Here is a 25,881-nt window from a genome sequence, read left to right as displayed (position 1 = left end):
TTATTTCTCCTGTGAGGAGGAGCTGGAAGCGCGCCCCCGCCCCTTTCTCTTGGGGTCTTCGCTTTCGGCGACCTTTTCGGTGGAGCCTCCGGCTTCGGTCAGTTTGCTTGGTGGCTGCTGCTGGGTGGGCGTGTTGCCGCCCTGGACGGAAAGACAGATAGTTTAAATAAAAACCGGCCAAGTGCGAGTCGGACTCGCGCACGGAGGGTTCCGCACCATCAACAAAAAATAGAGCAAAACAAGCAAAAAAACGGTCACCCATCCAAGTACTGACCCCGCCCGACGTTGCTTAACTTCGGTCAAAAATCACGTTTGTTGTATGGGAGCCCCACTTAAATCTTTATTTTATTCTGTTTTTAGTATTTGTTGTTATAGCGGCAACAGAAATACATCATCTGTGACAATTTCAACTGTCTAGCTATCACGGTTCGTGAGATACAGCCTGGTGACAGACGGACGGACGGACGGACGGACGGACGGACAGCGGAGTCTTAGTAATAGGGTCCCGTTTTTACCCTTTGGGTACGGAACCCTAAAAATAGAAACTTGATAACAAGCTTTTATCGTCAAAATACATATTTGATACAAACTATTTTCGCCTAAGACAAGCTTATACAGGGTGGCCAAATAAGAGGTATACACTTTATTTTTGAAATTTTATTCTATAAAACATAAAAAATATGAAGTATTCCTTGTTAAATATAATATGTAGGGTCAGCAATTACACATGGAAAATAATGTCAGACAAATGTCCACCTCTAGCAGCATGGCAGATGCGAATCCTTTTCATCGCGTTTTTCATCACTTTTTCACACATTTCTGGCGTTATCTCAGCGACAGTGTTTCGAATATTTTGTTTTAATTGCTGAAGGTTCGTTGGCCTATTAGCATAGACACGTCCCTTTAGATAGCCCCACAGAAAAAAGTCAGGAGCTGTTAAATCAGGCGATCTTGGGGGCCAGTCAATGTCACCGTTTCTCGAAATTAATCGACCGGGAAACGTTATTTTTAATGTTTCTATTGTTTTAATGATTAAAACACGTTGTTCCGTCGTAAAACGCTCCATAATAAATTTGCCGTATCTACACAAACTAATTTTCATGCAATAACTGTCATATTTACCGCCAAAATAAAATGGCGGCAAAAAAAAGTTGTATACCTCTAAGTTGGCCACCCTGTAGAAAAGTTTAGTCAATTTTTTTAATCTGTTCTTTCCAACGGAGGTCGAGTTCAGTGGGAGTGGGTTTTTACTGAATCCTGCCAAAATCACTCGTGTGTTCAGACTCACTAGTTTGATATAATTAAACTGGATCCTGTTACAAAACAGGACACTGTCACTGTTCTACATTGTCAGGTATAAACCTGACAATATCAACCACTTTGGAATAGCAAAATCGAACATTAAATGCGAACGGATCGATTTTTTTGCCGGATGCCGCACACTAGATGCCGGTGTGAACGTTAGTACATAAACATGTACACTACTTAACTACTGCAGAAGACCGTACCTGCAAAAACGGGATAATGACGACCGGTCTGGCCTAGTGGGTAGTGACCCTGCCTGTGACGCCGCGGTCCTGGGTTCGAATCCCAGTAAGGGCATTTATTTGTGTGATGAGCACAGATATTTGTTCCTGAGTCATGGTTGTTTTCTATGTATTTAAGTATTTGTATATTATATCTATCGTTGTCTGAGTACCCACAACACAAGCCTTCTTGAGCTTACCGTGGGGCTTATTCAATTTGTGTAAAAAATGTCCATGAATATTTATTTATTTTATTTATTTGTATTTATTTAATGCCGTGGGAAAGGGTTCTTGATTCTTGGGGGTATCTCCAGCCAGCAGATCCTGCAGCAAGGACTAGGTAGAAGAGACTACGAGGGGGAGGCGAAGTTGAGGCAAAATAGCACTGGCGCTGGCATATGAGGCATATAGCTCGCATGACGCATGTGCACTATGTCAGCGTCACATCACACCAGCCTCAGATGCTAAGTCAAACCATAGAGAAAAAAATACATAGAGTGCTCACTCCATACATCAGTTTTAGTACCAAAAAGACTATTAGCATCTAGCATCGAGTAGCGGAACTAGCGGTACTGCTACTCGACAATAGATGTAGCACCGACCGGAAAGTCTTATGCTGTTGAGATAAGACTTTCCGGTCGGTGCTACATCTATTGTCAAGTAGCAGTACTGATAGTTCCGCTACTCGATGCTAGATGTAGACACTGAAATTAATAGTCTGAACTGATGTAAGGAGTGAGCACTCTTGTCTTACTATATTTCTCTATGGTCAAACAAAGTACGCGTGCAAACTAGTTCATTGAGCAGCAACCCCTGCCAACCCGCCGTGGGCACCCGAAGCTTGCCTGAGACACCGGAGCAGGGATGTTGCAAACATCCGCATCCGCATCCGCAACCGCGGAACTTCCGCATTATTTTCAACATCCACATCTGCATCCGCATCCGCATAAAATCGATGCGGAGTTTAATGCGGATGTGGAACAAGTCGGTACAGGAACGTCTTAGCATCGGCGTAAGTGCTAGACTGCTAGATAATTTAGTCATTAGCTATAACGAAACCGTCTGGATCCAGAAAAGTCGGCGAAGTTACTGTTTATTAAATATAACGAACCTATATTCTTGCTCAAATACTAAACGTTTCGTTTTTTTTTAATTAAAAAATACTAAAAATGTAATATTTGACGTTTTCTAAGTACCTAATCTTGACATCCGTATCCGCATCCGCATCCGGGATGTCAAAAAATCTGCATCCGCAACATCCCTGCACCGGAGCATCCCGTAGATAAGACAGGAGTGTAGGGTTTGCAGTCAGGATAGTAGGAGACGGGAGATTTATAGCCGACCCGAACACAAGGCATCGTATAGTCAGCATAAGACCAAACATCAGGAAGAATGGGACCTTCTGACGGGTCTAAAGCATGCAAAGCTCTTTATGCAAGGAGTAGACTCCGGTTGGAGCAAAAAGCTTTGGAAACTTTTCAAAAGACAACTTCAAATCATAACGGGGGTGTTTACTGGCCATTACGGGGACAAAGGAATTCTGGCCAAGATGGGACACCCTGACAACACCGATTGTCGTATGTGTGGCGAAGAGGAAGAGACAGTGAAACACTTAATGTGTGAATGTCACGCCCACCAGCCAGACAAAGAATGAAGGACTTTGGAGCAGGATATCTGGAACCCAAGGACTTTAAAACGCTACCCATGAGCTCCATCATCCGACACATGGATACGGTGGGAAAAGCTCTTGAGTAGTTGACGGACCTTCTCTAGGGGGTAATTGCACAAAAGATCCCTATGGGTCGAAGTGTATCCGCAAGGGCCCCCGAAAACAATAAGATAATTTCTCGTAATGTGTTAATCATACAGGATTGTGACTCTTGGAGACCCTATACATCTCTAAGGATAATTTGATAAACTATGTTATTTTTTAGTTCTGACACTTAGAGACATTTACACCTCTAAATACGTTTAGATTTTTTTCCATGTATCTGTTTTGTTTTTATTTTAATATTATTATTATAGTTTTTTTATGTAATTCGACATTAAGAGACCTTATACATCTCTAAGTAATTGTATTACGTTAGTTTGATTTGGTAGTTGTAGTTGTATTTAATAATTGTTGATGTATTATTATTATTTTGCTTGTATGTAAATTCAATGTTGACGTGTAAAAGTGCCCTTGTGGCCTATTTGCTGAATAAATGAAAAAAAAAAAATAAGATAAGATAAGATAGTCAGCCTGATGCCGTGGGGAAGGGCTCTTACCTTTTTCCGGCTGGCCTTGTCGGCCTTCCTGCTGGGTTTGTGGTCGTCTTCGTCCCGGTCCCGCGCTCCCTTCCGTCCCATCACCCCCAGCAGCTTGCTGACCATGCTGTTCTTGGAGCGGCATTCCGTCTCCGTCGGCTCTGGGCACTGGAACAATTTCAACGTTTTCTTGATCAATCATGCAAACACAGACCGGATTTGGATAAGAATTGACAATTAAGTCCCGTTTGTTAATCAAGTGAATTGGCGATTAAGTCCCGTTGTACAATTTAATAATGTGTAAAAAACGTGAAAGCTTAAATCGGTGTTAAGAATTAACAATCAAATAGGTTAAACTTTTCTAGCATTAGAAAAAGACTACGCGATATTGTGTGTCTTTAAACCCTTTTTTTTATTAGCAACTATTACTTATGAAAGAAAAAGAATTTAAACAATCATTATAATGTTACATATTTGCCGTGACTTATTATTCAAGTGTTTTTCAATAAAAAGACAAGTCAAGATTGTTTACCTTTTTTCTATTGCTAAAAAACGAACTAGGTATAGATCTATACTTTAGAAGAGGAATCGCCTGATGGTAAGCGATTACCGTCACCCATGGACACCCGCAACACCAGAGGGGTTGTAAGTGCGTGGCTAGCCTTTAAGATGGGAGTACGCTCTATCCTTGTTTGGAGGTCGTATCGGTCCGGAAATACCGCAACTATGTCTTACGGTGTGTCTTAAACCTTAATAAAGCAGAAAGATATCGGTAAATATACAAAATTGAACTCCACCATTTTGGACTTTGCCTTATTAGGCCTTAAATATCCTATGATCAAAGATAGCTAGAGTAGGACTGCTGAAGAAGATAGCGCTGTCAGGCGCCATATGATTCGTGGTAATAGTTTTTGCATAATGTCCGGAGCAAACAGTCGCTTCCCGCTGTCTGTCCCTATGTATGCTTAGATCTTTAAAACTACGCAACGGATTTTGATGCGGTTTTTTTTTAATAGATAGACTTATCCAAGAGGAAGGTTTAGGTTTTGTCAACCCGTGCGAACCGGAGCGGGTCGCTAGTACAGAAAGAAGTAAACATGTAAAGTCAACAAAAATGTCAAATACCTTCATCGTGTCCACAGACTCCTGTCTCTTTAGCACTTCCTTCTTCCCCTCCGTTCTCTTCTCAATCTTCTCCTGTTTCTTAATCTCCGCTTTTTCCTGCCTCTCCAACTTTTCCTGTTTCTTCGCCTCCGCTTTCTCTTGTTTGCTTTCCACTCTCTTCACAGACCCCGTTCTTTCCATTGCTTTCTCTCTTTTATCTTCTTTTGTGGCTTCTTTTAATTCGACTTTCTTTATAGAATCTTGCTTTTTCAACTCTGGTTTCTCCTTTTTGCTTTTCTCCTTTGGTTTATCCTCTTCTTTGAGACTGGAGTCGGACTTCTTTCTGGTTTTGTCTTTAGGCTGTTCGGGTGTTTCTTGTGGGAGTGTCTTCTTTTTGTCTTCTGGTTTCTTCTCTTTGTCCTCGGAGAGTATTGAGCTGTTGTCCGTGCTGGAACGACTTTCGTCAAGGCGGAGGTTGTCTGTAGGAAAAATACATATTAGTAATACAGTAGACTTCTTTTATATATGGTAAACTGATTTATTTGCAGTAGACAGAAATACTCCTCCACTGTTATTATTTAGAAAGCTTTATACATTTTCTCATCGAAAGACTTGTTGAAGTCCACAGAAGTTTTTTTTATACCACTTTGGTGGCAAACAAGCATACGGCCCGCCTGATGGTAAGCGTACCCCTAGCCTGCAATCCCGGTGGTGTCACATGCGTTTCCAATGCATCAGGTGCGAAAGACTCCTTGGACAAACGTTTTTTACCAATAGTTGTGTCTCTCGAAGTATCCAGGTCCACAGAGGTGTCAGGTGCAAATAATTCATCGGAGAGAGACAGAGACACGAAAGAGTTTCGAAGGTCTACATCATAAGTATTCACAGACGTTTCTTACCAATAGTTGTGTCTCTCGAAGTATCCAAGTCCACAGAGGTGTCAGGTGCGAAGGACTCGTCGGAGAGAGACAGAGGCGCGAAAGAGTTAGACGAGTCGAAGGTCTACATCATAAGTTTCTTACCAATAGTTGTGTCTCTCGAAGTATCCAAGTCCACGGAGGTGTCAAGTGCAAATAATTCATCGGAGAGAGACAGAGACGTGAAAGAGTTTCGAAGGTCTACATCATAAGTATTCACAGACGTTTCTTACCAATAGTTGTGTCTCTCGAAATATCCAGGTCCACAGAGAGGACTCACCGGAGAGAGAGAGAGACGCGAAAGAGTTTCGAAGGTCTACATCATAAGTATTCACAGACGTTTCTTACCAATAGTTGTGTCTCTCGAAGTATCCAGGTCCACAGAGCTGTCAGGTGCGAAGGACTCGTCGTCGTCGGAGAGAAACAGAGACGCGAAAGAGTTGGACGCGTCGAAGGTCTACATCATAAGTTTCTTACCAATAGTTGTGTCTCTCGAAGTATCCAGGTCCACAGAGGTGTCAGGTGCGAAGGATTCGTCGGAGAGAGAGAGACGCGAAAGAGTTGGACGCGTCGAAGGTTATCATAAGTATTCACAGACGTTTCTTACATAGTTGTGTCTCTCGAAGTATCCAGGTCCACAGAGGTGTCAGGTGCGAAGGACTCGTCGGAGAGAGACAGAGACGCGAAGGAGTTGGACGCGTCGAAGGTTATCATAAGTATTCACAGACGTTTCTTACCAATAGTTGTGTCTCTCGAAGTATCCAGGTCCACAGAGCTGTCAGGTGCGAAAGACTCGTCGGAGAGAAACAGAGACGCGAAAGAGTTAGACGAGTCGAAGGTCTACATCATAAGTTTCTTACCAATAGTTGTGTCTATCGAAGTATCCAGGTTCACAGAGGTGTCAGGTGCGAAGGACTCGTCGGAGAGAGAGAGAGACGCGAAAGAGTTGGACGCGTCGAAGGTCTACATCATAAGTTTCTTACCAATAGTTGTGTCTCTCGAAGTATCCAGGTCCACAGAGGTGTCAGGTGCGAAGGACTCGTCGGAGAGAGAGAGAGACGCGAAAGAGTTTCGAAGGTCTACATCATAAGTATTCACAGACGTTTCTTACCAATAGTTGTGTCTCTCGAAGTATCCAGGTCCACAGAGGTGTCAGGTGCGAAGGACTCGTCGGACAGAGACAAAGACGCGAAAGAATTAGACGCGTCGAAGGTCTTCTCGAGGCTCGTCTTCGGCGAGGACGTGAAGATGCTCGGGGTCATCTGCTTGGCAGGGGTCCTGGGGATAACAATATTGATTGATAAGATTATAGTACAAGTTCATCATCTTCCTCGCGTTGTCCCGGCATTTTGCCACGGCTCATGGGAGCCTGGGGTCCGCTTGGCAACTAATCCCAGTAATTGGCGTGGGCACTAGTTTTACGAAAGCGACTGCTATTTGACCTTTCAACCCAGAGGGTAAACTAGGCCCGTATTGGGATTAGTCCGGTTTCCTCACGATGTTTTCCTTCACCGAAAAGCGACTGGTAAATATCAAATGATATTTCGTACATAAGTTCCGAAAAACTCATTGGTACGAGCCGGGGTTCGAACCCGCGACCTCCGGATTGCAAGTCGCACGTTCTTACCGCTAGGCCACCAGCGCTTCGATTATAGTACAAGTTATGGATTTATTTTAAAAGGAAGTACACCACTTGTTCTTGTCTTGTCTCAGGGTCTCTTAACAAGTGTGTTCAACTGGCAAGGAAACTGGATTAGTCCAGTTACACCTCAGGGTTTAGCAGGGCTTACATCGCCTACTTATTATGATCCATTTTCGATTTGGTTTCTACAAAAAAAGTGTAGATAGTCGAGTCCCTGGGTTACTTGTTCCTGCCAGAAATCTCCAAGCGTACCTCAATGATATTATATAACTATAGATAGGTTATACTCATATTCGAGGAGTACAAAAAATACTTCCATATTTATTTCTGAGCCTGCGAAGAAATCTGTTATCCATCCATCTGTCATACTCGTTGTTAAACATAAGCTCGTCTCTTCGCCTTCGGTGTGCACGTGCTAACGAGCTCCCGTTAGCACGTGCACATTTCTCGCTTGTCCAGCCGCGACTAAAGGCAACTTGTACAATTAGTCACAAGGTAAGCGCATCAATTTTGGAACGCCTATAACCTATTTTTACTTATAAATCTAAAAAAATTAAGAGCGCTGGTGGCCTAGCGGTAAGAGCGTGCGACTTGCAATCCGGAGGTCGCGGGTTCGAACCCCGGCTCGTACCAATGAGTTTTTCGGAACTTATGTACGATATATCATTTGATATTTACCAGTCGCTTTTCGGTGAAGGAAAACATCGTGAGGAAACCGGACTAATCCCAATACGGGCCTAGTTTACCCTCTGGGTTGGAAGGTCAGATGGCAGTCGCTTTCGTAAAAACTAGTGCCCACGCCAATTACTGGGATTAGTTGCCAAGCGGACCCCAGGCTCCCATGAGCCGTGCCAAAATGCCGGGACAACGCGAGGAAGAAAAAATCATTGGCGTATAGTTTGTAGCTTTCTAATAGACCCCGAAGACTAATCCTATTGTATATTGTTCAGTAAAACCGCACGTGCTACTTACCTGCAAAAAAGGGTCTTCATTATTCTATTTGGCACCTGAGCGCGGGCTAGTCCAACGCTCAAAAAACCAGTGTAGGTGCGCTCTCCGATAACGTGCCTTTGTTACGCATCTCGATGACACATTTTAGACTGGTTCTGTAGCGTCCGACTCGCCGGCACTCAGTAACCGAAGTACCGATTTTTTATGCAGGTGGTTGTGGCACGTGGCACGAGCGGTTCTTAACAATAGACAATAGGATTAGCCTTCGGGGTCTATTAGAAAGCTACAAACTATACCTGTTGGGCGCGATCTTGGCATGGTGGGTAGGCGAGTCCTTTTCCTCGGCTATCCTGGGCAGCGGTGGTTCCTCCTTGTCCGGCGGCGGGGGGTCGGGCGGCGCGGCCACAGCAGGCGCGCGCCACACCACGCCGCGCCGCGCGGGGCCCGACACGGACACGGCCGTCACGCCGCCGCCGCCGCAGCACAGCGGGGAGATCGAGCACTTGGACTCGGCGGAGCGCGGGTGCAGTCTGCGATGGGATGGTTGTTTTGATTTATGTGAGCCTGGTACTCTTGAGCACAAGTTGTTTACTTGCATTCCACTAACCCGGGGTCACCCGGTTAAGACTGGAGTTACCATGGTCACCAGCACAATTTGACACTAGGTTAACGGTTTAACCGCTGGTGGAAGTGGGCCTCAAAAAAATAATAATAAGCATAATTATAAAAAAAACTGTATATATACCTTAGCAGGGGTCACCAGTTAGTTGCTTCAGGGGTCGGGTTTTTAAAATAAAATGACCATCGCGGTCCGTTTCTCTTTGAGTTTATTAAATAAGCAAATAAATAATATAGGTCTGCGGTCCGGATGGGCCCGCAGTCCGCCATTTGGTGACCCCTGCCTTATAGTATACATTCTTTGGAATGGTGGAGTGGATTAAAATTAAACTCCTAAAATGAATGAAATGCGACAAGTTATCCCCTTAAAAAACGCAAAATGAATGAAAGATTTGAGCGATATTTATGTGACAAGAGATTCCGAACCAATGTTACGAAGCAACAGTATGATCCTGAACATAAAAAAGCCTTCGGTTCAACCCACAGATGTATATTTAGCATTGTTTGAACATTATAATATTTCGTTGTTTAAGTGAAAACAAATAGGTCGACGAATAATTGAACACAAAAACATAAATAATTCAGTCTCGCTTCCCGTTCGCGTGGTTTGCCGCGACTTCACGGTCCCGTTAGCTTGCAGCGGGGCGTCCGTATAGTTTTGACATAAAATGCTTAAACATGGCAACAATTTAGTATGAAATTTTAGTTCCATTTTATTTAATTTCTACTATTTTATGTCGCACTATATGCGAGCGATCGGACGCTCGACGCCAAGCTCGACCCACCCAACGTTCCACTAGGAGACTAGAAGGCCCAAACGGAGGCAGGAGAGTGAACTGTACTGTCTCACTCTTCCGCCTCCATGTGAAATAAGCGTAAGTGTAAGGCCTGAGTGGAGGCTCGAGTTGGGCGTGCAGCGGGGCGGGGCGTGCGGCGTGCATGTTAAACAAATGCAAGCGTATAGGCGCGGCCTTAGTGCACGCTGCTCAAATCCCTTGGGAGCTCGACGCCACGCTGCACGCCCCGCCGGACGCTCCGCTTCGAGCGTCCACTCAGGCCTTACACTAAAGGTACTGTTACACATGCTCTAAAATAGCATGCTAAAAAGCGTGCTATTGAGTATGCTCAATACGAGCATGCTTATGAGCAGTTTACATTTGCTAGCAATACGCATGCTAGTTTTAAGTATGCTCCTGAATAAGCATACTCAAAGCAAACACTCCAAATACACATGCTATTTTATAGCGTGCTCTCTCGCTCTCTGTCAGTTCAAACAAAGCTATGGACAATCAAACAGCTATGCGGTATGCGGGGATTCCACAAGCACTCGTTATTTCGATACAAATTTACAAATTTGAGCGTTTTTTCGTCGCCCCAGCGAGACATTTTGGCGTTAAAATTGTTCATGCGCACCTGTTGCAAACGACTGATCGATACTAGCATGCTCAATAAGCAAACCTGTTCACACGCGCTAAAAGCACGCCCCTCTCCACCCGCGCTGCAGGTAGCATGCCCAAAAATCGCACGACCGTTGATTTTTGAGCAAACTCAAAACGAGCATGCTCATTATTAGCAATGTTTCGACACACATGCTACTAAGTAGCAATTGCTCAATAGTGGCATGCTTTCGTGCTAGAAATCAGCATGTGTAACAGTAGCTGTCCATGGACAGGAGTAAAGGCCACGTCACCTGTCAGGCGAGAGCGCGCGGCGTAGTAGAGGCGAGGCGGGGTCGCGGCGCGCCCACGCGCGGCGCCCGCACTCGCGCGCGGCCAGCGGCGACGGGCTGCGCGCCTCGCAGCGGCTGCTGACCGCCGGGGGGTTAGTCACGGAAGCACAGGCACAGGTACAAGCACCAATGTATATCGAAACGCACGCGTGAAAATGATCTCACCAGTAACAAAGTGAAAGTTTGACAATCGTGTACAAAAAGTAAAAAATAAATTTTCATATTTTTAGTTTTTGTGCAAACATTTTTACAAATTTTTAGGTGCGTTTTAAACTTATGTTCCTATTTTTTTTTATCGGGTGAAAATGAAAAAATCAGGTTTCGAATCGATGAAGTTACTAGAGAAAGGCCTCAAGATTATTGATCTAAAAAATCGCTACGATATTTAAATATTCTGGCAGCTTAACCTCCTGCACCTTAAATTACACTTTCGCTTATGTTATACATGAAATAATAGCTTCATTTTGAAAGAACGAGATGTGACAGTATATTAGAATATAATAAGACCGAACTAATTTCTGAGAGAATGAATATCGTGCGTAAAATGAGTGCAGACATTCAGTTAAAATGAAGTAATGTGTATGTACCCTTTGAAAATGTAAAATAAAGTCAAATATATATTATGTGTTCCGTTCCACGTCTGAGATCTTCATTGAGAGCGTAACGCCTCCGGTGACCGATAGATGCCGCTAGCGTCTATGTAGTCGCTCCGCCGCCTCGCCGTGACGTAGTTCCGCTTCCCTTTCCTGCAAACAGACGCCCGCCCCCCGCCACTCGCCGCCGCTATGACATTGTTTCGTCGACCGTCCTGACCGATGGTCCGCAAATTTTTTTGCGAACATTTTTGCAGCATGGCGCTTTAAAAAATTTCCGATCCAAAGTTTGTTCGATTAAATAGCGAGATATAGCCAGAGATCGCCACTACTAGTCTTTTGGCGGTCTCGGGATCGATCTTCCAACGGTGCTTTTCGATTCTACCCACTTTTTTCTTGCTAAATTATCTTTTACATGCCATGCTGCTAAAATCGTTACCGTTAACTCGCATTTTCGAGAGTGAAGTAGGAATCCGCATCGGAGAGGAACGTGCGTCATCGTGCCTGCCGCGGGGAGCGGGGCCGGCCCGGCGCGGTGGGGTGCCGGGGCCGCGCTGCAATAGGATAGGTTTGGATTGTCTCAAACCATCTGGTAAGGCAGTTTAATGATATTCTAGCTGTATTTGGCGTTCGGAAGCGCATTGTGAATGCCTACTTGGACGCTAAAGCCCCGGTTCTCGTCCGATTACCGCAGGTGTCGGCCGAGGTCGGTGCTCGTGCTCGGAGCCCGGGAGTATTACCTCGTGTTGTTAGTTTCCGACGCGACAGTTCGTGTCGTTCGCCGCGTCGGCGCCGTCGACTTTCTCTTGTCGTCCGAGGTGACTCCGAGACGCCGCGACGCTGCGGGCCGGCGCCCGAAGTGTCGCGGCGCAGGCCCTTCCGGTCCGCGGGACTCCGAGAGACGTCACGCGCTCGCTCCTGTTGCTGCGGTCGCGGCGCGGGTGGATCGCGAACCTCTCGGTCCCGTCCTGGCGCCAAGGTGAAGGCGGACCAGACCACGAGGAGCACGCTACTGCATCTCGACTGCTCAAAGTGGAAGGAAGGTAAGTTACGTGGAAGCCACTCTGTGGAAACACTACTAGTACAGCGGCGGGGCCGTTCGCCGCGCCGGTTGCCGTCTATCAAGGCGTCGGGCAACAGTGTCGCCGTGATGTTGCGTGCAACTACGCCACCATGGTGGCGCCAGCCGCCACGCCGAAGTGCCGGCGAAAGACGCTACGGTGGCGCTGCCCGCCACGCGCATCGACGCCTCAACGTCCATCATGCGCATCGGCGCGATGGCGCCTCTCGCCTCACGCACCTGCGAGCCGGTGGCGGGCCGCCACAAGGGTGCCGCCCGCCTCGCGCACCGGCGCCTCTCGAGCTGACCGCCACGATGGCGCCTCTCGCCTCACGCACCGGCGACTCCCGAGCTGGCCGCCACGATGGCACCTCTCGCGTCACGCGCCGGCGCCTCCCGAGCTGGCAGTGGCTGCCGCCACGATGGCGCTTCTCGCGTCACGCGCCGGCGCCTCCCAAGCTGTCGGTGGCTGCCGCCACGATGGCGCCTCTCGCGTCACGCGCCTCCCGAGCTGGCGGTGGCTGCCGCCACGATGGCGCTTCTCGCGTCACGCGCCGGCACCTCCCAAGCTGTAGGTGGCTGCCGCCACGATGGCGCCTCTCGCGTCGCACGCCGGCGCCTCCCGAACTGGCGGTGGCTGCCGCCACGATGGCGCCTCTCGCGTCACGCGCCGGCGCCTCCCAAGCTGTCGGTGGCTGCCGCCACGATGGCGCCTCTCGCGTCGCGCGCCGGCGCCACCCGAGCTGGCGGTGGCTGCCGCCACGATGGCGCTTCTCGCGTCACGCGCCGGCGCCTCCCGAGCTGATGGTGGCTGCCGCCACGATGGCGGTTCTCGCGTCACGCGCCGGCGCCTCCCGAGCTGTTGGTGGCTGCCGCCACGATGGCGCCTCTCACGTCACGCGCCGGCGCCTCTGCCGCCACGATGGCGCTTCTCGCGTCACGCGCCGGCGCCTCCCGAGATGTCGGTGGCTGCCGCCACGATGGCGCCTCTCGCGTCACGCGCCGGCGCCTCCTGAGCTGGCGGTGGCTGCCGCCACGATAGCGCTTCTCGCGTCACGCGCCGGCGCCTCCCGAGCTGTTGGTGGCTGCCGCCACGATGGCGCCACCCGAGCTGTCGGTGGCTGCCGCCAAGATGGCGCCTCACGTCACGCGCCGGCGCCACCCGAGCTGGCGGGGCTGCCGCCACGATGGCGCCTCTCGCGTCACGCGCCGGCGCCTCCCGAGCTGGCGATGGCTGCCGCCACGATGGCGCCTCTCGCGTCACGCGCCGGCGCCTCCCGAGCTGGCGGTGGCTGCCGCCATGATGGCGCCGCCCACCTCACGCACCGGCACCTTCCGAGCGGCGGCGGTTGCCATGATAGCGCCGGCAATTACGTCGATGCTGCAAGTACGACGCTGTCGTCCTTTGCAATGGCACCCATGTTCTGTTCGTAAGAAAACTTACCTGTTGCCGTTCCCAATGATATCGCCAGCGGCCGCGTCGATGCAGCCCGCCAAGCCGACGCCGGCCGGGCGCCACGCCGCCGCCGTCCGGCGCCACGTGTACCACGGTACCAGTTTTCCCTGTCCACATGGCCCCATTGAGGTACGCAGGCGCTTATAGCTATGGTGCAACAGCACGAGCAGACCGCTGAACTCTTGCTTTCGGTTAAGGATTCCTCCGTCGCCAAGGCGACGGCAGACAAGGTCCCGTGTGCTCCGCTCAAAACCGAGGTTGAAGGCATTGAAAAGGTTTGCAGTGTTCACATAATTATCTCTCTGCTTGCCCGCGCTCTCCAGCTTAAGTTCCGTCTTACAAAGACGAACTCGTTCGCCAAGCCCCTAATAAACAAAATGGGACAAATAAACCCGCTGCGCCTGAACGAGCTTGTGTTTTCGGTGCCAAGAAAAAGGGGCCAGGAGGACTCCAGCCAGCCTATTATGGATAGCTTTATCCATCTTTATCCACGTGATAAAATAACTGTCACTGTTTAACACCGTGGGAAAGAAAGTGACGGACACCGTTTTATCACGCTGTCACGTAGACAAGAACGACCATCATATCCGTACAGCAGTTTCCATCTGTCTGTCTTCGATTTTATCGAAACAGTTTTGTTAAGCAAAGCGCCAAAATCGATTTTAGACTTGATTTCATCAGTGCGATTTCCTTAAAAGCATGCTACCATGCTCCTATACAAGTTTGACTGAAGGTTTTTCGTTTTCTCAACATACAGACCTGCCTTGCTGCCGAGTTTCTAACAGAAACTATACTCGATGCCTCCTGTTCAGTCTCAAATTCGCAAACGTTAGTTTATGGAGATTGCACCGTCGTAGTCCTCACCTTATACCTGTAGTCCGTTAATAATGGTAGACAATGTACGAAGTGAGGCCCTTCAAGTGGAGAGTAATCGTTAACGGGCCGCACCTGCAGCGCTGCCGACAGGAGTGTACTACAAACATACAACCGTTACTACGGTTGTCGAAAAAACTGCTGATGCCAGCAGATCGTCTATAGTTCGCGCTGGTTCCTTGCTACTTACCAGGTCGGTATAACCCCCAAAGGCGACGGTTTATCAAAAAGTCACTGCGTCCCCCGAGTGGCAGCTGCGCCCAGAAGCCGCCGAGACTATCTTCGCCTGATAGGCACCTGTTGGTCGGCCTCTCCGCTTTCGAGAGCCCTCGCACTGTACCACGGTATGTCTTAACCGACTCTTTGAAGTGCTACCACGACGCGTTTGGCAGCTGCCGGTGATACAACTTGGCATGGATATCTCCACCTCCCAGGCTAGTCTGTTTACTGTGACGGCGTGATGAGGAGAGCTTTCTCGCAGCTGTGGTAAGCTTGCAATTTACTGGCGGTCCTAGTGAACACAACGTCAGACCACCGTCCCTTACAAGTCAACGACATTAAGAATCGAGGCGTAGCTCCTGTCAGATAGGACGCTCCAACACCGAGCCGGCGATAACCGGGTATTTCCGGTTCCGGTACTGGTTGTCTAGAAAACCAGTACCGGGGAGCACTCCCTAGATCGTCCCCTTGTCGAGGTCGCTGTACGCCCACAATGCAGAAATGATCTTCATGGTGCATCAAAAATGAGATCGACTGCCAGGTACCTCTAATACCCAGTGAAGTAGCAAGCTATCTCAGACATCTATTTCTATTCTCCATGTTAGCTTTCAGTATTATACTTGTTCAGAAGCCTGTAACAAGTGCTGTATGTGAACCACTATCGGACACTATGCCTTCTTCCATCATCATTAATAGCGAGACCCGCGCCTCCCAAACCACCAGCTTGGGACGCGAGAAATCTTATTCAAATTACTTGCCCTAACTTGAATAATCCTACAACGTACCTATATAGAAGAGCTGCTGCACCTTTACTGTTAGCATCAGGCCGCAGGGTCAATGACCTTACCCTACTACACTGTAGCCCAGGCAATTACACAGATAACTTTGACGCTATTATTTTGTGTCCGAAATTCGGTTCTAAACCAGATAACGTGTCTCACCGACTGGACTCTCTTAGAAGCTTCGGAATAAAGTATAGACCCAGTAGGTAGTCTGGGTACGTCAACTTGTGAGAATTACACAAAATGTTAGGGGACACTGCGCTTATTTCCTTCAGACACAGTAGTCTCATCCAATCCGGCCTCGCCTACGATTGCTTTCGATCCATGATGTACCTAATCACTAAATTAGCTGGAAAACTATCCAATTACTTAGCGATATTTTGGCTTAAGTTAATTGGGAACATGACTCTTTCTTTAGACGATCCTATCGCCAAGATTCTGCGGATCGGATGCGATTTCGAATGAGAAATCTCTCAAACCAGTTTAACGTCAGATTCGAACCTGGGATTACAGTTTGAATTCTCAATTTCCTGTAAATGCATCATTATAACGAGTTATTGTGATTTCATGGGTTGCAATAAGGCGTATATATTTATTCTTTCTCTGAGTTATATGACAGTAGGTGTAGCCCTAACGCTTGCGCGCCCGCTGACTCGCCACCAGGAGATAATAAACAGGTCTCAATGAAGATCTCAGACGTGGAACGGAACACATAATATAAAAATTTTACCTTCCAATAAAATTATTATTATGTTTCCTTCCACGTCTGAGATCTGAGTAATGCCTTCCTGGCAGGCTACTAGGCTACTTTTATACCGACGGTACTTCTCAACAATGACATAGCGGCGGCGAGTGGCGGGGGGCGGGCGTCTGTTTGCAGGAAAGGGAAGCGGAACTACGTCACGGCGAGGCGGCGGAGCGACTACATAGACGCTAGCGGCATCTATCGGTCACCGGAGGCGTTACGCTCTCAATGAAGATCTCAGACGTGGAAGGAAACATAATAATAATTTTATTGGAAGGTAAAATTTTTATATTATGTGGTATGTATCATCGCCCACACTGTTAACTGTAATCGGTGGACCTTGTGCCTTTTGTAATAAGGTCCACCGATGTACAGTTAGGAGTGTTACTGTTTGTACACATGTGTACATTTACACCATGATTATGATGGACATCACATACTTAACTGATATTATAATTTAGTTACAGTTCAATGGTTTCAACGTGATGTTACCTGGTGGGCGACTGCGGCGGGGGCTGCGGGGACGGCGACGGCGTCCGAGCGAGCGGCGACAGCGGCATGTGCTGCAGCGACGCGCGCCGGACCTCCGCCCCGCCCGCCACCAGCTTGTGCCTCAGACCGTGGAGCGAGGTGTTACCTGGTGGGCGACTGCGGCGGGGGCTGCGGGGACGGCGACGGCGTCCGAGCGAGCGGCGACAGCGGCATGTGCTGCAGCGACGCGCGCCGGACCTCCGCCCCGCCCGCCACCAGCTTGTGCCTCAGACCGTGGAGCGAGGTGTTACCTGGTGGGCGACTGCGGCGGGGGCTGCGGGGACGGCGACGGCGTCCGAGCGAGCGGCGACAGCGGCATGTGCTGCAGCGACGCGCGCCGGACCTCCGCCCCGCCCGCCACCAGCTTGTGCCTCAGACCGTGGAGCGAGGTGTTACCTGGTGGGCGACTGCGGCGGGGGCTGCGGGGACGGCGACGGCGTCCGAGCGAGCGGCGACAGCGGCATGTGCTGCAGCGACGCGCGCCGGACCTCCGCCCCGCCCGCCACCAGCTTGTGCCTCAGACCGTGGAGCGAGGTGTTACCTGGTGGGCGACTGCGGCGGGGGCTGCGGGGACGGCGACGGCGTCCGAGCGAGCGGCGACAGCGGCATGTGCTGCAGCGACGCGCGCCGGACCTCCGCCCCGCCCGCCACCAGCTTGTGCCTCAGACCGTGGAGCGAGGTGTTACCTGGTGGGCGACTGCGGCGGGGGCTGCGGGGACGGCGACGGCGTCCGAGCGAGCGGCGACAGCGGCATGTGCTGCAGCGACGCGCGCCGGACCTCCGCCCCGCCCGCCACCAGCTTGTGCCTCAGACCGTGGAGCGAGGTGTTACCTGGTGGGCGACTGCGGCGGGGGCTGCGGGGACGGCGACGGCGTCCGAGCGAGCGGCGACAGCGGCATGTGCTGCAGCGACGCGCGCCGGACCTCCGCCCCGCCCGCCACCAGCTTGTGCCTCAGACCGTGGAGCGAGGTGTTACCTGGTGGGCGACTGCGGCGGGGGCTGCGGGGACGGCGACGGCGTCCGAGCGAGCGGCGACAGCGGCATGTGCTGCAGCGACGCGCGCCGGACCTCCGCCCCGCCCGCCACCAGCTTGTGCCTCAGACCGTGGAGCGAGGTGTTACCTGGTGGGCGACTGCGGCGGGGGCTGCGGGGACGGCGACGGCGTCCGAGCGAGCGGCGACAGCGGCATGTGCTGCAGCGACGCGCGCCGGACCTCCGCCCCGCCCGCCACCAGCTTGTGCCTCAGACCGTGGAGCGAGGTGTTACCTGGTGGGCGACTGCGGCGGGGGCTGCGGGGACGGCGACGGCGTCCGAGCGAGCGGCGACAGCGGCATGTGCTGCAGCGACGCGCGCCGGACCTCCGCCCCGCCCGCTACCAGCTTGTGCCTCAGACCGTGGAGCGAGGTGTTACCTGGTGGGCGACTGCGGCGGGGGCTGCGGGGACGGCGACGGCGTCCGAGCGAGCGGCGACAGCGGCATGTGCTGCAGCGACGCGCGCCGGACCTCCGCCCCGCCCGCTACCAGCTTGTGCCTCAGACCGTGGAGCGAGGTGTTACCTGGTGGGCGACTGCGGCGGGGGCTGCGGGGACGGCGACGGCGTCCGAGCGAGCGGCGACAGCGGCATGTGCTGCAGCGACGCGCGCCGGACCTCCGCCCCGCCCGCTACCAGCTTGTGCCTCAGACCGTGGAGCGAGGTGTTACCTGGTGGGCGACTGCGGCGGGGGCTGCGGGGACGGCGACGGCGTCCGAGCGAGCGGCGACAGCGGCATGTGCTGCAGCGACGCGCGCCGGACCTCCGCCCCGCCCGCCACCAGCTTGTGCCTCAGACCGTGGAGCGAGGTGTTACCTGGTGGGCGACTGCGGCGGGGGCTGCGGGGACGGCGACGGCGTCCGAGCGAGCGGCGACAGCGGCATGTGCTGCAGCGACGCGCGCCGGACCTCCGCCCCGCCCGCTACCAGCTTGTGCCTCAGACCGTGGAGCGAGGTGTTACCTGGTGGGCGACTGCGGCGGGGGCTGCGGGGACGGCGACGGCGTCCGAGCGAGCGGCGACAGCGGCATGTGCTGCAGCGACGCGCGCCGGACCTCCGCCCCGCCCGCTACCAGCTTGTGCCTCAGACCGTGGAGCGAGGTGTTACCTGGTGGGCGACTGCGGCGGGGGCTGCGGGGACGGCGACGGCGTCCGAGCGAGCGGCGACAGCGGCATGTGCTGCAGCGACGCGCGCCGGACCTCCGCCCCGCCCGCCACCAGCTTGTGCCTCAGACCGTGGAGCGAGGTGTTACCTGGTGGGCGACTGCGGCGGGGGCTGCGGGGACGGCGACGGCGTCCGAGCGAGCGGCGACAGCGGCATGTGCTGCAGCGACGCGCGCCGGACCTCCGCCCCGCCCGCCACCAGCTTGTGCCTCAGACCGTGGAGCGAGGTGTTACCTGGTGGGCGACTGCGGCGGGGGCTGCGGGGACGGCGACGGCGTCCGAGCGAGCGGCGACAGCGGCATGTGCTGCAGCGACGCGCGCCGGACCTCCGCCCCGCCCGCTACCAGCTTGTGCCTCAGACCGTGGAGCGAGGTGTTACCTGGTGGGCGACTGCGGCGGGGGCTGCGGGGACGGCGACGGCGTCCGAGCGAGCGGCGACAGCGGCATGTGCTGCAGCGACGCGCGCCGGACCTCCGCCCCGCCCGCTACCAGCTTGTGCCTCAGACCGTGGAGCGAGGTGTTACCTGGTGGGCGACTGCGGCGGGGGCTGCGGGGACGGCGACGGCGTCCGAGCGAGCGGCGACAGCGGCATGTGCTGCAGCGACGCGCGCCGGACCTCCGCCCCGCCCGCTACCAGCTTGTGCCTCAGACCGTGGAGCGAGGTGTTACCTGGTGGGCGACTGCGGCGGGGGCTGCGGGGACGGCGACGGCGTCCGAGCGAGCGGCGACAGCGGCATGTGCTGCAGCGACGCGCGCCGGACCTCCGCCCCGCCCGCCACCAGCTTGTGCCTCAGACCGTGGAGCGAGGTGTTACCTGGTGGGCGACTGCGGCGGGGGCTGCGGGGACGGCGACGGCGTCCGAGCGAGCGGCGACAGCGGCATGTGCTGCAGCGACGCGCGCCGGACCTCCGCCCCGCCCGCTACCAGCTTGTGCCTCAGACCGTGGAGCGAGGTGTTACCTGGTGGGCGACTGCGGCGGGGGCTGCGGGGACGGCGACGGCGTCCGAGCGAGCGGCGACAGCGGCATGTGCTGCAGCGACGCGCGCCGGACCTCCGCCCCGCCCGCTACCAGCTTGTGCCTCAGACCGTGGAGCGAGGTGTTACCTGGTGGGCGACTGCGGCGGGGGCTGCGGGGACGGCGACGGCGTCCGAGCGAGCGGCGACAGCGGCATGTGCTGCAGCGACGCGCGCCGGACCTCCGCCCCGCCCGCCACCAGCTTGTGCCTCAGACCGTGGAGCGAGGTGTTACCTGGTGGGCGACTGCGGCGGGGGCTGCGGGGACGGCGACGGCGTCCGAGCGAGCGGCGACAGCGGCATGTGCTGCAGCGACGCGCGCCGGACCTCCGCCCCGCCCGCCACCAGCTTGTGCCTCAGACCGTGGAGCGAGGTGTTACCTGGTGGGCGACTGCGGCGGGGGCTGCGGGGACGGCGACGGCGTCCGAGCGAGCGGCGACAGCGGCATGTGCTGCAGCGACGCGCGCCGGACCTCCGCCCCGCCCGCTACCAGCTTGTGCCTCAGACCGTGGAGCGAGGTGTTACCTGGTGGGCGACTGCGGCGGGGGCTGCGGGGACGGCGACGGCGTCCGAGCGAGCGGCGACAGCGGCATGTGCTGCAGCGACGCGCGCCGGACCTCCGCCCCGCCCGCTACCAGCTTGTGCCTCAGACCGTGGAGCGAGGTGTTACCTGGTGGGCGACTGCGGCGGGGGCTGCGGGGACGGCGACGGCGTCCGAGCGAGCGGCGACAGCGGCATGTGCTGCAGCGACGCGCGCCGGACCTCCGCCCCGCCCGCTACCAGCTTGTGCCTCAGACCGTGGAGCGAGGTGTTACCTGGTGGGCGACTGCGGCGGGGGCTGCGGGGACGGCGACGGCGTCCGAGCGAGCGGCGACAGCGGCATGTGCTGCAGCGACGCGCGCCGGACCTCCGCCCCGCCCGCCACCAGCTTGTGCCTCAGACCGTGGAGCGAGGTGTTACCTGGTGGGCGACTGCGGCGGGGGCTGCGGGGACGGCGACGGCGTCCGAGCGAGCGGCGACAGCGGCATGTGCTGCAGCGACGCGCGCCGGACCTCCGCCCCGCCCGCTACCAGCTTGTGCCTCAGACCGTGGAGCGAGGTGTTACCTGGTGGGCGACTGCGGCGGGGGCTGCGGGGACGGCGACGGCGTCCGAGCGAGCGGCGACAGCGGCATGTGCTGCAGCGACGCGCGCCGGACCTCCGCCCCGCCCGCTACCAGCTTGTGCCTCAGACCGTGGAGCGAGGTGTTACCTGGTGGGCGACTGCGGCGGGGGCTGCGGGGACGGCGACGGCGTCCGAGCGAGCGGCGACAGCGGCATGTGCTGCAGCGACGCGCGCCGGACCTCCGCCCCGCCCGCTACCAGCTTGTGCTTCAGACCGTGGAGCGAGGACGGCCTACAATACAATGTTCGTTTTGATACTTAGCAATTTTAATAACAAAACTTCCGTGAGACAAAGACATAGTAAATATATTAAAAACGGGTCACTCACGTATTTTAAGTCGAAAAACGCTCGACATGTTTCACTTCGTACCGAGAAGTGTCATTTACTACGTTTTGATACTACTGGAATTTACAAGTTAAAACACGTATTTAGTCTGTCACAATGGAGGAATATTTAGAGGAAAGGGGACAGCCGCTTCTGCATACAAACGTAGTCCCCATTTTCCTCTCTGTATATTGTGCGAAGAGCTGTGTCCGCCTCTACTATCGATGCGGACGCCTCAACGTGACCACGACCGCTCTGTCAAGAGCGGTGCGACAGAGAAGAAGATATTGACATTATGGAAAATGTTTTTACATTATTTGATGTATATTAACCATAGCTATACCTCTACGTTTTACTTAATTTACTTTATTAGATTTTTTTATTATTGTATAAATTAGTAACGAAAAACAGATGTCATACAAATGTTTAAATGCTTCTAACTCTTATAATAATTAAATATTGGAAAAAAATCAAACGCAGGGGCATAGCTGTGGCTGATATACAACAAATTGTGTCAAAATATTTTCCAATCTTAAAGTTAATATCCAGAGAGGAAAATGAGGACTAGTATTGTATGATAAGGCGATTTCGCACGGGTCTGTCGTGTTAAACCATACCGTTGGTAGTGCGTGGTGGTGGCGGCCGCGTGCAGCGGACTGTCGCCGCAGGGCGACGAAGGTGCCGACGGCGACGCGAGCTCCACCCCTGACACCATCTGTTACAAGATATCACAATTCACATTCCACTCTAGACACTCTATTGCAACTTAAGGTATAACCAAAAAACTGTTCTTAACCAAAAAAATCCTAATGGTCACCAACCTTTTTTAGGGTTCCGTAGCCAAATGGCAAAAAACGGAACCCTTATAGATTCGTCATGTCTGTCTGTCTGTCCGTCTGTCCGTCCGTATGTCACAGTCACTTTTCACCGAAACTATAAGAACTATACTGTTGAAACTTGGTAAGTAGATGTATTCTGTGAACCGCATTAAGGGGACGGTATATGACGTTTTCGATTTAGAGCTCACTTTGTGCAATCAATTTGTTCAAGAAATGTTTAATAACTGCATTAAATTATACGTAAATTTGTTCACGAAGAAGCCGTGTACCGGCTCTTCACGGCATAATATTTTTTATTTGCTGTAATTCTCTACAAATCGACACTAAAAGTATCCAAAAATCAAAATATGGAGTTCCGTTTGAGCAACACGCATTACAGTTTTGCCTTTAACAGTAATTGAGTTGTTGTGTGATTTTGAAAGCTAGATAACTAAACTAACAAATTATTATCTACTTATATTTTTACTCACAAATACAACACAGAAATTCAATCCCAAATGTAAACTTTCGTACAATTTCCATACATTGACGACATCACTCAAAATTCTTCTTCGAGTCAGATGGCCGCTGGCCTTGGATCGAAGCAGACGTGTACTTCGTCGTAGCTCGTTTTTGACATTATTTAGACATTTCATCATATACGCATACGAAAATGTATACCAGTAGATAAATTGTATTTCAAAAAATAGGGTAAATTAATTTATTTAAAATTTGATTTGTTGTTATTTACAGGTCGTAACGATCGAAAACAGCAGTAAACTATCCTAAAACAATACGATTACAATTGAATTTAAGTAACTTGTTCCTTCAAAACCCGCTTAAAATGAAAAAAGTTTAAAGACTCGTTTTACTGATTGGGATTGATTTTCATTATGCTGGTATCAATTTTGCGTCATTAAAAAAAAGTATATGACTTCTGTACGTCAATGACATTTGATGTCAATTGTAATCTTGTATTTACGTTAGAGAATATTATATATTCATTTAAATATTACTTACCTATTAATACGAAGCGTAATTCGTTTAATACCTGAAAGTCTTAGTGTCTACACCTACTTTGTTGCCGTTCGTTCCGTCTATATGTGTGCGATTACGTGCTGTTCTCAATAATCAAGAAACAAGCCATAATCTTCAAGAATAAAATAACAGCAAGACCAGCATTTAGTACTAACTAGTTTTTGCGGATTTGGAGACAAGAGATGAAGCTTACAGGCTAATACCGCTGCGGTCTGGTTATTGTTATGTGTATATATCGAGTATTATATAAATTTACTATAAAATAACAATGTTTTATTTCAATGACATTATGTGCGTAGGTATGTATGTTTCGGTGATTATAAGAATTTTGTCCACACAATAATTGTGCAAAGCAGAGACTGCATCATGCTTTCTTTACGGTATAAGCGGTATGGTACCGTTATTATTTATCAATACCGGTTCGTTTTGAAGGTAAAACTATACCGGTTGAAATACAAAGTACGGTACCGGTATAAAATTACAGCAGGGACAACCATTTTTATAGGTGTACAGTCAGCTGCAGAGAAAAGGTACGACCAGATAGATAATTGTATGCAGGGGTGGTACCTTTTCTCTGCAGCTAGCTCTACCTAAACCATCATTGACCGAGCGTTGGCGAAGGTCTCCGTTTCAACTTGGGCAAAAATGCTTTCGTATGTCCGAATTCTTCTCCTTTGCATATCACATTTCTCAACTGATTCTCGTGAAAATTCGGTAGTCCGATATAATTATTCGGTTTCTTTTTTTTTTAACAATTTAAAATAGGCAGAAATTGTCATAAAGGACTTAAGCGCCAGTAGGGTCTGTGACACTTAAGATCACTGCGATTATTAGGTACTTACTGGCCCCTATTTCACCACGACCACGGTGACAGGTGCGACAGTTGTCGACATCACTGTTGCTGACGTCACAGGCCTCCATAGGCTACGGTAACCGCTTACCATCGGACGGGCGATGTGCTTGTTTGCCACCAACATTTTAATAAATAAATAAACTCCATTATATTGCCACTAAAAAATTCTTATTTTGCGAAGCTAATGACAATTGTCACAAGAAACACGGCAACTGTATCGAAATTGCGACACAGAACTCATTTCCTGTCAAGACTTACCGAAAATTCTTTGAAAAATCTTGTGACAATTGTCACAAGATTTTTTTGCGAGAGAAATGTCTGTTTTATCCGATATAATAAAGTTTTTTTTTAATAATAGGTACAATGACGGTGGCAAACACGAATACGGCCCGCCCGATGGTAAGCGGTAACTGTATTATTAAATTGTACAACGGGACTTAATCGCGTATCTAAGTTTTAAGATTTACCTCCGACGTTTCGAGGACGGCGTTGTCCCCGTGGTCTCGGAGAAGACTGGCTTAAGTTGACATCAGCATCTTCTAACCGCGCGAGTTTTTCGAACTACCCGCACTTGGTCTTGTTTATCCGCTTGAACGTTTTGCGGTTCCGTTGTACAATTTAATAATGTGTAAAAATCGTGAAAGTTTAAATCAGTGTTAGCGGTAACTGTAGTCCATGGATGCCTATGGCGTCAATAACAGCGATGTTTTGTCGTACCTGTCACCGTGGTGAAATAGGGGCCAGATTACGCCGCGCCGCGTGGAACGTGAGGTGCATTGGGGTAAATGCATACCATTCACTCAAGGAAAATAATCTCCCTTATAAGATCACTCGTGTGTCTGCCATTTTGTTAAAGCCAATTTTCACCGTAACTACTGGACTAGTTCAATTGAAATTTAGTACACATATGTCAAGTAAGGAAGTAGTAAGTCGGTGATCCGAAGATGAGTAACGTAAATAAATGAACTTTTAACTTTGCGGCGATTTTTGGTATCATGTGACATATCAGATATAATACATAATTATAAGTAGGTGAGCAAAAATGTACCATAACCTAACTCAGAATTGTATTACATAAATACATATACAAAAAATAGTTCAACGCCAAAAGATTAATGGAAGACCTATGTCCTATAATAGGTGAGTTGGTCTTAAACAAAAAATATGCAATAAAAATGTGTAACTGTGGAACCCATAGTGAATCCTACTCGTACATGATCGGTTTTTATATTATGTACCTATAAGATATTTTCTACTTTATACTTTATAAGTGTACCTACATAATATTTACTTATAAGCAGTTGTCACGTAAAATATTTGTAGATTTTTTTGGAAGTATGTGTCACATCATCATCATCTTCCTCGCGTTGTCCCGGCATTTTGACACGGCTCATGGAAGCCTGGGGTCCGCTTGGCAATTAATCCCATAAATTGGCGTGGGCACTAATTTTTATGAAAGCGACTGCCATCTGACCTTCCAACCCAT

At 51.1% G+C, this 25,881-nt stretch overlaps 1 protein-coding gene across 1 annotated transcript in view; it reads right to left on the bottom strand.

Moving 5' to 3' along the window:
* LOC134658397 (microtubule-associated serine/threonine-protein kinase 3) overlaps positions 1-25,881 on the bottom strand; it is a 119,830-nt gene continuing 93,949 nt past the window's right edge. Inside the window, exons 29-36 of the mRNA XM_063514080.1 lie at positions 22,304-22,401; positions 21,450-21,593; positions 10,696-10,809; positions 8,684-8,917; positions 6,906-7,072; positions 4,899-5,356; positions 3,795-3,941; positions 1-141 (exon numbers count right to left, since the gene is read on the bottom strand). Of these exons, the coding sequence (XP_063370150.1) occupies positions 1-141; positions 3,795-3,941; positions 4,899-5,356; positions 6,906-7,072; positions 8,684-8,917; positions 10,696-10,809; positions 21,450-21,593; positions 22,304-22,401 (1,503 nt within the window). The remainder of the gene's footprint in view (positions 142-3,794; positions 3,942-4,898; positions 5,357-6,905; positions 7,073-8,683; positions 8,918-10,695; positions 10,810-21,449; positions 21,594-22,303; positions 22,402-25,881) is intronic.

The sequence above is a fragment of the Cydia amplana genome, chromosome 22 (genome assembly GCF_948474715.1).
Source record: "Cydia amplana chromosome 22, ilCydAmpl1.1, whole genome shotgun sequence".
Classification (NCBI taxonomy): domain Eukaryota; kingdom Metazoa; phylum Arthropoda; class Insecta; order Lepidoptera; family Tortricidae; genus Cydia; species Cydia amplana.
This window is presented reverse-complemented; position numbering and strand designations above follow the sequence as displayed.